Here is a 12,128-nt window from a genome sequence, read left to right on the forward strand (position 1 = left end):
GGAGGACTGTCACTCCACCTTTGGGGATATATTTGAGAAGCTACACCCTGTCCCCATCTGGCAGAGTTTGCCTGCAGCCAATTTCTGATTAATTTGCATAAACAAAATATCACCCACCTTGCCTTATGATGACACACTCCAGAGCTCTCCATGAGAGAAAGCTAAGACTTAACTTTAGCTGAACTCACATCTTTGCCAAGCTGCCTCCCTGTCCTGCTTCTCTAACTCCCTTAAAGATTCAACTAAGAGTGTTCCTTCAATATATCAATTGCACAAGAATCCCTGTTGCAGGCTCTAATCCTGGGGAAACCAAGCCAAGATCCTTGCTACCAGGAGTAGTCCTAGGAAACAGAATTTAGGGTTGATGCCACATCTTAGCCAGATGTATTGCCAGATGACAGTGAGGTAGTAGGCGGTATCGGTCATTCCTGGAAGACTATAGCAACACAATTGCCAAGGATCTCACCTGTATTAATTGAGGCAATATACAGTTGGAAGGCGAATGTAGTGTCTCTAAAGTTTGAGAGATATCTGAGAAGTACGAATACCTGTAGAACTGAGTGACTATTGCTTAACACCACTGATGAACTGAATTATTACATAATATAATGTTATATATTATATAATATATGCAAATTTTTTATAAATTCATACATAACTAATCAAGTAATCAGGTTGACTAATCACCGATTAAAAACAGAATGTGAAAAAATAAAATGAAATAACTAAAGGTGAGCATCAAGGATGTCCTAGGTGGTGTTTCAGAGATTTTCATCTTTTAAACTGGGAGACAGAGTGCTAGAGACCAGGAGCACAAAATTAATTGTAAGACTGTCAGAACTTCAGAGAAGCTTGGACTCTCAGCCTAAGCAAGTTTCCTATGCCAAAGTCAGAGCAATGATTAGGAAACAGCAGAACCTTGAAACTTGGGGTGGAGATATCTGAATGGATATGATTGAGTAGTGGTCCATCTCCCTTGTTAAATGATGGGGGGAGGGGAGTCCCTTGTTGGACACTGTGCAGATGCCTCAAGTGAGCCTGATGCTTTACAAGGCAGCAGTTGCTCTCCTTCCTCTTCTGGCCATCAGATGGAGGGGGTCGGATAGCCACATGACCCAACCGGAGAAGGATCGAGTCCACTAAGGGAGAATAAGGATTATTTGCCCCCAAAATTTCAGGACTGGCTAACAGGTACCCATAGAACTCGGAGAGTATTCTTGGAAGGGGTGCTGAAGGTGCTGCATCCAACAGGTGGAGCATAAATCTGGCTGAGGGAGAGTTTGTTGATATGGGGGCATTATCCCATTATGTAGGATTTCACATTCTGTCAAGGGACTCAAAAGATGGTTCTAATATGTTGTTCTTAGAAGCTTAGAAAAAGTGGTGGACCTCATTCGATGGAGTATAAACGCTATGACAGAAGAAGGGATAAAAATGCTCGGAGAAGCGGGCATGCTATAGTGGATCTATACATCAGACCAGAAGGCCCATTGGCTACGTTCTTCAGGAAGGCTTGAAGAACCCTCTACTTACCAAGGCTATAAGAAATGCCCCAGCAAGAGAGGCAGAGCATCACTAAGGAGCTCCATAGTGAATGTCCTCTAACGGTAGGCGCTGCTGTTATAAACCAGGCTACTTAGCAGCAATGGGGATGACCAGAGCCAAAAACAGCAGAAGGCCAGGGACGACATTTAACTGTCAGAAACAAGGTTCAAATAATCACCATAAATGGACAGCCAGGGTTCCCTGACCCACAAGGATCAATGAACATGGGGTTCATAGATCTAATAGAGCATGGAACCCCTAAGAAAAGACAGCTAGAAAATAAAATTTTTTTTAAAGAGCATTGCTTGGGCCCCCAGCGTCCACCCAGTTAGCCCGGCCCAGCCATGACCAAGCCCATCCTTATCTTCAACAACCACGGGAAGCCACAGCTCTCCAAGTTCTATCAGCCCTACATGAAGATATCATCAGGGAGACTTTCCACTTGGTATCTAAGAGAGATGAAAATGTCTGTAATTTCCTAGAAGGAGGACTGTTGATAGGAGGGTCTGACAACAAACTGATTTATAGGCATTACACCACATTATACTTTGTCTTCTGTGTGGATTCTTCAGAAAGTCAACGGCATTTTAGATCTAATCCAAGTATTTGTGAAAACATTAGACAAGTGTTTTGAAAATGTCTGTGAACTGAATTTAATTTTCCATGTAGACAAGGTTCACAGTATTCTTGCAGAAATGGTGATGGGGAGAATGGTATTGGAGACCAACATGAATGAGATTGTTACCCAAACTGATGCACAAAATAAACTGGAGAAATCTGAGGCTGGCTTAGCAGGACCTCCAGCCCATGTTGTATCAGCTATAAAGACTATGAATCTTACTGAGATCCCAAGAAATATTAACATTGGCGACGTCAGTATAAAGTGCCAAACCTGCCTCTTTTAAATAAAAAACTTAAAAAGGCTATTTCCAGGTAAAATCCAGGGGGAAAGTCATCTAAGGTTCCCATGCAGTTGTTTACCAAAAATGGAGGAGGAGAGTCTTAATTTTTGCTCTTGGATTAAAGACAAGGTACTGCATAGAAGTTGCATAAAATAAGTATGCAAATTTCAATGTTGCTTTTCTTGCTCATTGATTTTAAAGAAATTAAGTAGTTCCAGTAGGATTTTTTTGTTTTGTTTTCTAATTGCATTCCTATGCCCACCTAAAGGCATGCCTATATGTATTGGCTACTACAGTATTTTGAAAAGTGTTTGAGACGTTTCTTTAATTTATGTACAATCAAAAATGTCAGCGTTTTGTATGGATCACAAGTGTAGAATTCTTTAATTCTATTTGTCACAACTGTTATTTCAAGAACCATTTATGCATTGCATGAAAACTTTCTCTCTTCATAGAAATAAACTCCAAGGTAACTGCACTTCTTAAGTAAAAGAAAAAATGATATATAACCAAAAAGATCAAGAATGGATGCACAGACAGCTATGGGCGACCCCAGTGAAAAGTTATATTTCTTTACCCTTAAGAGCAGGATCAGTTCTCAAGACTTGATTCATTGGGAAGGAGCTTGCATCCCCCCAAGGGAGGATGATGTAACATCACAGCAAGAGTATACAGGAGTGAGTCCCCAGCACCTTCCCCACAAAGCCTGTTACCATTTGCATGGCTAATCATATAGTTGGCAAAAGAAATACCCAAGTCTTTGGAGGACTGTTGGCTACGTGATCCAAGTTGACAGTGTTCTCTGGGGACCCAAAGCACCATCAAGGCTCTGCTGTGAGAGGAGGGGCTTAGGAGAGTCCTGGATATGTGGAGTCCTGGCTCAGGTCCCTGTCACAGCAGGTCCACTGGCCATTTTTCCCCCTTCTCAAAGTATGAATAGAATGGAAAGCTCACAGAACCCTCACATAAGACACTTGGTAATGGGGTAACAACTACTATAGTAGGAAAAGTTAAATGGAAGCCCTTGAGACTGTGCCTGCCCTTGGACGATATAGTAAATCCAAACCAATTTCACACCCAGGGAAATTAGTGCCACCTTCAAAGACCTAAAGAAAAAAAGATGGTGATCCTTATCATATCCCCGTTTAATTCACCATCCTGGTCCCTGAAAAAAAAGCTAGATGGATCATGGTAGGTAGCAATGGATCACCACAAACTTAATGAATTAATAGCTCTAACTGCATCTGCTGTACCAGACATTGTAACCTTACTAGAGCAGATTTAACACAGCTTCTGATATGAGATATGTGGCTGCTGATGTGCATAATGCATTGGATTTGATACCCATCTGGAAAAGATCAGAAACAGCATGCATTCTTGTGGGATGGACAGCAGTATGCATTCACAGCTTTTCCCCAGGTCTTGGTTAATCTCCCCTTTCTGTCAAAATATAGTTTGAAGGAACTTGGGCCAACTAGGCCTTCCTAAGAATGTCACTTTGGTCCACTGCGCTGGTGGCATCATATCAATTGGACCTAATGAACACATCGAGAGCTTTTTTAAGATTTCGGCAAACAGTGGCACATAAGTGAGGTTTTTAGGGGGTCGGTGGTCTAGAGCATGCTCAGACAACCCCTCACAGTAAGGGGAAAGCCATTGATTGTACACTATGTACGGAACTGTCGTATGTTAAAAATGTATGTGCTTGTACGCTGTTGTATCGATAAAAATTAAAAAAAAAAAAAGTAAAGGGCAAGTGATTGCACCTTTAACCTCTCACAATTAAGGAAGAAGCACAACTTTTGATAAAGCCCTCTGAGTTTTGAAGCAAGCATATTCCACATTCGAAAATACTGCTTGACCTATTTATCCAGTGCTGTTAAGTTTGCTGGTTTCTAAGAGAGACTAGAGTGGGAAGGTTGTGGCATGAGCAGTCCTGCTGATTGGACCATGTGACCCAGTAATCCTAGGATAGTAAAGGTAGTGGGGTAGGAAGAAACACTGTGTGGGTCTCTGACAAAAAAACCCAGTGAGAGAGTCACAGTGCAGACTTCTAGGGTCCTGGAGCAAGGGCATGCCATCTGCAGAAGCACACAGAGACCATTTGGAAAGGGGCACCTGCCTGACCTTAGGATATTAAAATAACATGCTCCAGAAGTGCTCATCACACATCGGGAGCTGTCAGACTCACCATGTCAGAGTCAGACACAGTCAGACTGCTACTAACCCAGGAGTAGCCCCTATAAGATGGAAGTGCGCATCTGAGACCGGCTTAAGCTAGTCCATATGGTACCGTGTGCTGAACAAATGGGTGGTCAGACACACATCACCCACCACTATTGACCCATCTCTCCTTCCCCTCACACCTCTTACTCATGGGCATTCCCTAAGACTGGTGGCAGTTCATGGATGGGTCGGTTCAGTATGTTGGTGGAAGACAAAAATATACTGCCACTGTACTACAGCCCCACTCAAGGATAGCCTGGAAGACAGGTAAGGGAAAATCTTCCCAACTGGGATAACTTCAGGTGGTGCACCAGCTCATCTGCTTTGCTTGGAAAGAGACATGTCCTGAGGTAAGAAAACATATAGATTCATGGGCATTGGCAATGGCTCATCTGGTTGGTCTGTTTCCTGGTGTGTAAAATCAGAAAAATAATCCTAGTATTACTGTTGTGGCTTTTGTTGTTATATTCACGGCAGTTCTGGCAGTCAAGGAATGCATACTCTAATAAGCAAGACACACATGAACAGATGAGCACAGTGGGGTGTGAGTGAAGCTAGAACTGTGCAGAGCAAGTGGACACCCAAAGAATGTGTGGTATCAGGGAAGGTGCTGTGGGAAATGATGCTGAACCTGAGTTGCCAGATGGAGAGAGGAGGGAAGGGCATTCCAGGTAGGTGGAAGATCATACAATAATGTATTGCACAAAATTGTGTGAGGTTTTCAAAATGCTCCAAGTTGTTTAGTATGGGTCAAAGACAAGATGAGAGGTATTGGTCCTGGGGAATGCCATTTGAAACTGTTGCATACTCTAGAAAAGCCAGGTTCTTTAATCCTGATTCAATATTGCTTAGGGTGGGGCCTTTTGATTAGGTTGTTCCCATAGAGATGTAACCCACCCAATTGTGGGTAGGATCTTTTTTATTAAGTTTTTTCCATAGACAGCTGACCCACCCAATTGGGGTTGGGACCTTTTGATTAAATGGTTTCTACTTATTCAAGATAGGTCACTTACTGGAGCCCTATAAGAGGGAACCATTTTGGAAAGAGCTCAGAGCTGGCACAGACAGAGACCTTTGGAGGTGCAGAACAAAAACGCTGCCAGGGAAACTGTTTGAGATCAGAAGCTAGAGGATCAGTAGATCCCAGCACATCCCTTCTCAAATTGACTTGTCTCGAGTCAAGGTATCTTTCCCTGGAGCCTTAGTTTGGACTTTTGTGGCCTTAGAACTGGAAACTTGTAACTTAATAGATTTCCTTTATGAAAGCCAACCCATTTCTGGTATATTGCATTAACAAGCCAAAACAGGGCGGAAAGGGAATTGGGCCAGACAGATTGACAGGCGCTAGATCATGGCAAGCATTTTAGGTCATGCTGAGGAGAAAGAACTATATTCTGTAGGGGATGAAGAAGCTTTGAAAGGGTTTTAAGCAAAGACATGGCCTGATATTCATGACATCTTGTGACTCTCAAACATACCTGTAACCTGAATATAACTGGTCTTCTTTGTTCTCAGCTTATTCTCACTATAATGGACACTGAGCTTGTATCCTGCATCCATTACTTACCCACCCTTGGACTTTCTACCTTTGGTTATGAAGGCTGAAATCCAGCTCCCTCCTCTCTCTCAAGCCATGAAACTAGGGTAAGTTTGCACCTTCAGAGGTGGCACCTTTTCTAAATTCACATAAAGACACCAAATGGTCTCAGGAGGCTACATGTGCCTGCTGCCCCCAAGCCCCAAGGCATCTACCCCAGGGTAAGGATGGGTCCTGAAAGGACTAAGCCAATTGAAGAAGCCCCACCCTCCAATATTTATCAGCTGAGAGGTAGGAAAATGGCCTAAGTTAGCCCAACCACAATAAAGCTTAGGGTTTCCGTTTGATGGTTAAGGAAAGAGAGACTATTTCTGTCCTCCAGATGTGAAAGAGAAAGCACATTGCTCCAGGAGCCGCTGGCAGCCACCTGGGATGGAAGCCAGCCTGAAAACAGGCTGACAAATGACGTACAGAGGAAGAAAAAGAGGATTATGGAGAACCAATGCTACAGCTTGATGGTATGTGGATTCTGGATCAAACAAACTTAAAGCTTGACCCACCACTGAGCTTTCTAACAATTGAGCCAACATATTTCACACATAGGTTAAGTCAGCTTAAAATGAGTTTTCTGATGTTTGTAACATAACAAGCCCTGATCTTTATAGAGCGATGTCATCTCCAAGACAAATGCAAATCTGACTCCCATCCATTGAACAACATCAATCTCAACAGAGCAAGGTAAGCAGTTTCATTGCAAAATAGAATACAAGTTCCTAAAAATGCTCTTTGCCCATCTCTGTCCCCAAAGTCTAACAACAATTGCCAATCTTCTCCCCTCCTCTCCTTTTCCCTCTTCAGGTCTCCAGTTGGTGCTCCTCTCCTCCCTCCCTTCTCTCCCCTTACCCAGCTTTCATCTCCTCTCCAACCCTCATCTGGTCAACCAAACAATAGACTGATCCATGGCAAAGCAAGTTAAGAACCCTTAGAAGGCAGCCTTAGAAGGAAAGATGGACATGAGAATTAAAACTTCTGAAGTTAATATTTCTTTATTCCTCTCTGTCTTAAGATGCTAAGTTTGTAGTCATATTGCTACACAACAGTGGATGAGACTATCTCAAGATCTTTGACTTGCCATGTAAAGTAACACTTCACAAGTAAATTAGATGCAGACATCTTTAGGAGACCATTATTCAGCCAACTACATCAGCACACATTAGGAATACAATAAATTCACCAGGACTTCCATATTAATTATTTTTTCATCTATTTTAGAATACTTGCTTGTGCCTGGCAAGGCTCTAGTCATTGCAGACAGATTTATGATTTCTGCTCTAAAAGGTGAGAGCTGAAATATCTGAGCAGTTGTAAAGGGAAAATTGAGTTTCATATTTCTTCAACACCTCACAGTTGAGTATTAGTTTCCTACTACTGCTTAACAAATTACTGCAAAATTAGTGGATTAAAGCAATATAAATTAATGTTCTTACAGTTTTCGAGTCAGAAGTCCAACATGGGTCCTCTTGGCTAAAATTGAGGCATCAGCAGAGTAAGTTCCTTTCTGCAGATTCTAGATGAGCTTCCAGAGGCCACCCACAGACCTCAGTTTGTGTGGCCCTCCTCTCAAAGCGTGCACCAGGCCAAGTCCTTCTCATACAGCCATCTCTCTGTTTCCTTCTCTTCTGCCTCCCTCTTCCACTGAAAATGACCCTTGCAATTATATTACACTCATATGGATAATCCAAGCTAGGCTCCCTGTGCCAATGTGAAGGTTTTAGGTACTCCAGAAAAGCCATGTCCTTTTTCCTGATCCAATCTTGTGGGGGCAGCCTTGCTTCTTTTAATTCTTCTTCCATGGAGATGTGATGTACCCAATTATGGGTGTGAGCTTTTGATTCGATTGAGATGTGACTCTACCTATTCAAGGTGGGTTTTGAGTAGTTTACTAGAGTCCTTTAAAAAAGAGAAACATTTTGGAGAAAACTCAGATGCAGACACAGATACAAAAGTTTGGAAAGACAGAAACCCCAGGAGACACAGTTGCTTCAGAGCATGAGCTGCAGATGCCTGGAGAAGAGTTTCTTCAAAGCTGAAGAGTCGTAGTCATTTGAAGATGCATGGAGTGCCATCAGAGAGAGCAGACACCTAGACACAGATGTTTGGAGATGCAGAGCCCAGCAGACATCGCCACATGCCTTCCCATGAAATGCTAGGTAAACCAGAGCCCAGAGTTTTGCCCCAGAGAAGGTAAGTGAAAGCTCACGGATGCTTAGAGAGGAAACCACTAGCATTAGAAGCTGAGAACGACAGAGACTGGGACAAGGACCAGCAGATGCCAGCCATGTGCCTTCCCATGTGACAGACATCAGCCTCCTTTGAGTCAAGTTATCTTTCTTTGGATGCCTTAGCTTGGACATTTTTATGGCCTTAGGACTGTGAATTTGTGACTTAATAATGTCCCTTTTTAATTTGCATTGCTGTCAGCATTTCACAAACTAATACATTCCCCATGTTGAAATCTTTGGGGGGTGTTTTTGTTAGCTAAAGCTAACGAAATGTAATGATCCAGAAATGGACTCAATTTTAACAATGAGGATTTATTTGCTTACAAATATACAGTCCTAAGTTCCATGAAACATGTCCAAATTAAGGGAATGCACAGGTGGTTGAGTAGTAGAATGCTTGCTTCCATGCAGGAGACCTGGGTTCAATTCCTGGACCATGCACCTAAAAAAAAAAAAAAAAGATCAAATTAAGGCATCAATGGGATGATACCATCTCCTCAAAGACTGGCTACCAGCTCATCCGTCAGATAGCAAGGCACATGGTGACATCTGCTGGTCCTTCTCTCCAGGGTTTCATTGCTTTCGGCTTCTGGCTTCAGTGGCCTCCTCTCTTAGCTTCTCTTGACATTTTCTGTGAGCTTCTCTGCACGTTCTTCTCTCCAAATTTGCCTAGGGCATTCTTTCTACTTTTATCCTGGAATGAAGGACTCCAGTAAAAGGAGTAAGACCTGCCTTGAATGGGGCATCATATAAGCAATTGAAATAATGTAATCAAAAGGTCCCACCTACAATAGGTCTGCACCCACTGGAATGGATGAAAAGAACATGATCTTTTCTGGGGTACATAACAGCTTCAAACCATCACAGGGGTTATCCTACAACAATATTATTATGCCTACATCAATGTGCCATTTAAAAAAAATATTACCTCAGGGCAGTGCAGTGGTGGCTCAGCGGCAGAATTCTTGCCTGCCATGGCAGAATTATATATATATTATATATATGTTAAGCTCGTTTAATACTCAGAACAACCAAATGAAGTAAATACTTGTGACGGTTAGTTTTATGTGTCCACATGGCAAGCTAGCATACTATTGACTTAACCAACACAAGTCTTAGGTGTTGCTGCAAAGGTATTTTGTAGATGTGATTAACAAATGTTCACCCTCTTTTGATAGACCTTCTTCCTTTTAACATCCTATAGCAGAGTCAAGATATGGCTGAAAGTGTCTATCATATTTTTCCCCTAAAGCCCCAAGGATGACAAAAAGGAACTAAGTACAGAGAGAAACATAAAACTACGTCATCTGAGCCAGCCACACCGGGGCCTCCTTTGGTGCTTCATTGTCATACCCGCTGCCCAGGAGGCCACCCTGCCAGGCTCCTGTCTTTGGCCAAAGTTGACCTGAAGAGATGCAGGCCACCTTCTACCCTTCCTCCAGGATCCACTCTCCAAGGCCCAGTTTCCTCGGCACTGAAGAGCCAGCCTTTCATGCACAAAAGATGGTGTGGCCCTAGAGAACTTTCCCGAAAAACACCATCTCCACAAAGCCCCCCTTCATGTTAGACTCATCCGAACACATACATACAGACAACTGAAAAGTAGATAACATAGAACACGCCACCCAAGGAAGGAAGTATCACCAGCTCCTACTACAGAGCAGAGAGCTCAGACCTAAGAGATGAAATGACTTGTCCTAGTCTCGTTGAGGTAGGTGGTGGGGCCACTGTCTGATGAAGCTTTTCTCAGACATCAAAAACCATGCAGCCTCCTTCTGATACAAAAAAGAAATAAGAACACACGCAAGTTTTTTGGTCTCAATGCACCACACTCATCTCGTGTCACCACTGAATATTCAAATGTGGAGAATTTCCACACTGGAGAACGAAAAAAAGTCAAAAGATTTTCCCTAGAAGGCCTCAGCGCTTGATTTCTCACAAATGGCCCCAAGAATGGAAAAAGTCTCCCAAATTGAGACTGGCAGGAAAGTGGGGCCCATTTTCTCTGATTTTTCTTCTCTCCTTTCTTGGCACCAGTTGGGTCAGCTAGCGCCAGTGGAAAATTCCCAAGTGCCAAGCAGTTCTCAGATAATCTGCACACACTCACGCACAAAAATAGCCTTTCAACAGAGACAGCTCATGAGGAATCAAGGTGGGGCCTCAGCCAAAACGTATACTTTTTCAGATTGCTGATCTCTTTTTCATGTCGATTGGGAGGCTCGCACCCAGCCTCAGGCTGCGACAGTTTTAGGGTGCCCCAGCGCCAGGCTTTGGGACGCTGCAGAGAGCTCAGGCCCAGAGCGTCAGACCCCTGCCCAGGGTAGGCCTGGAAGCACCGCTTGAGAAAGGGTGAGAGCTTCCTGGGAGCGCGGCAGAGGAGAGGCCCTTGCTTGTTCCCCGGGAGAGGAGGTGGGCAGGCTTGGAGATGATTAAGCCAGAAAAATGGTGGGGCGGCCAGAGAGTTCAGATTGGGAAAGACAGAAGGTCAGATGGGAAGAAGGTTGGCTCTAAGAGGGGGGAAAAGAAGGAAGGAGAGAGAACTTCTGAGAACAAAATCTGGTATATAAAGCTGTATTCATATGACTAAAGGTTTTTTCACCTACATCATGATTCTCATACTGTGAATAATGATTAGTTATTAATTGGTGCTTATAAAGCATGTATGTGCCAGGCATGGGGTAGAGACCCTGGACTCAACAGTTAGACAAAGAGAACCACAGGGCCTGCGCGTGCATACGAAGTGACAGTGCCACCAGAGGGAAAGTGGTGTGGAAGGAGCACTGAGAGCAGGGCAAGGGAATCTGGTGTCTGTTTCGTGTCATGTTTTTATAAAGCATGTGCCCATTATCTTTTTTAATCCTTTAAGCAAACTTGCAAGGTAGGTATCATCGTGTTATCATCAGTAGTTGTCCCAGGAGGAAACTGAGGCTCAGAGAAGTCAGGTGGCTTACCTGAGCTCATGCACGGCTTACCAGGAACCAGGGGTGCCTTCCCCCAGGTCTGAGACTCACTCCCTCTGCACCCAGCTCCTCTGCTTTCAGACTGAGGATAGACGTGCTGCACCCACTCCAGCTGGAGCTGGCAGACCCCACGTCCTGAGGAGACCTGGCTGCCTGGTACCCTGACTTAGCGGGACACTGTCTGAGCAAGTCCCTCCACAATGAACTCAGATCACCCTCAGTTGCCCTCAGCAGCCCTAATTTAGTGTTGTCATTACCCCCACCTCCAGAGACCTAGGTGTTCTGTAAACATCACACATCTTCATGACACCTTATGTCAAAGACCCCACACTCAATGCAGATTCTGCCCACGCCCACGTGAGCTGGGAAAGCTGCCTTTTCAGAATCGCATGCCCTTCTCTCCCGCCACCCCTACAACACTAGTGCTAGAGGGTAGTGACACAGAAGAAAGAAGTCAGAGTACCAGGGTTCGATGCCTCCCAGCCAGGTGCTTCCACCTGCTTACCTTGCCTCTAGTCCACAAAGTTATGGGTCAAGACACCTGAGTTCTCACCGGCACGGCCACTGTGAAGCTGTGTCACTTCTACAAGGCTTCACTCCACTGAACCCTGGTTTTCTCACCTGCCCAGTGGGTGTCCCTGGAGCTCATTGGGTGGTTCCCAGAGTGTGTGTGGCA

General features: G+C 44.0%; 1 protein-coding gene across 1 annotated transcript; it reads left to right on the plus strand.

The window, feature by feature from the left end:
* Window positions 1–1,889: 1,889 nt before the first annotated feature.
* Window positions 1,890–11,591, plus strand: LOC143663331 (AP-3 complex subunit sigma-1-like). The gene is made up of 3 exons (XM_077137078.1): window positions 1,890–1,958; window positions 2,148–2,428; window positions 11,534–11,591. Exons 1-3 carry the CDS (start codon window positions 1,890–1,892, stop codon window positions 11,589–11,591), a joined length of 408 nt encoding a protein of 135 aa, XP_076993193.1.
* Window positions 11,592–12,128: the final 537 nt, after the last annotated feature.

Source organism: Tamandua tetradactyla, chromosome 19 (genome assembly GCF_023851605.1).
Source record: "Tamandua tetradactyla isolate mTamTet1 chromosome 19, mTamTet1.pri, whole genome shotgun sequence".
Taxonomy (NCBI): Eukaryota; Metazoa; Chordata; class Mammalia; order Pilosa; family Myrmecophagidae; genus Tamandua; species Tamandua tetradactyla.

What these genes read in the sequence shown, in the direction of transcription:
- LOC143663331 (XM_077137078.1), top strand. Translation starts at nt 1,890, where the DNA reads ATGACCAAGCCCATCCTTATCTTCAACAACCACGGGAAGCCACAGCTC. An exon ending in CCAAGTTCTATCAGCCCTAC is followed by an intron (nt 1,959 to 2,147) that starts ATGAAGATATCA and finishes GATCTAATCCAA; the next exon opens with GTATTTGTGAAAACATTAGA. An exon ending in ATTGGCGACGTCAGTATAAA is followed by an intron (nt 2,429 to 11,533) that starts GTGCCAAACCTG and finishes CTCTGCTTTCAG; the next exon opens with ACTGAGGATAGACGTGCTGC.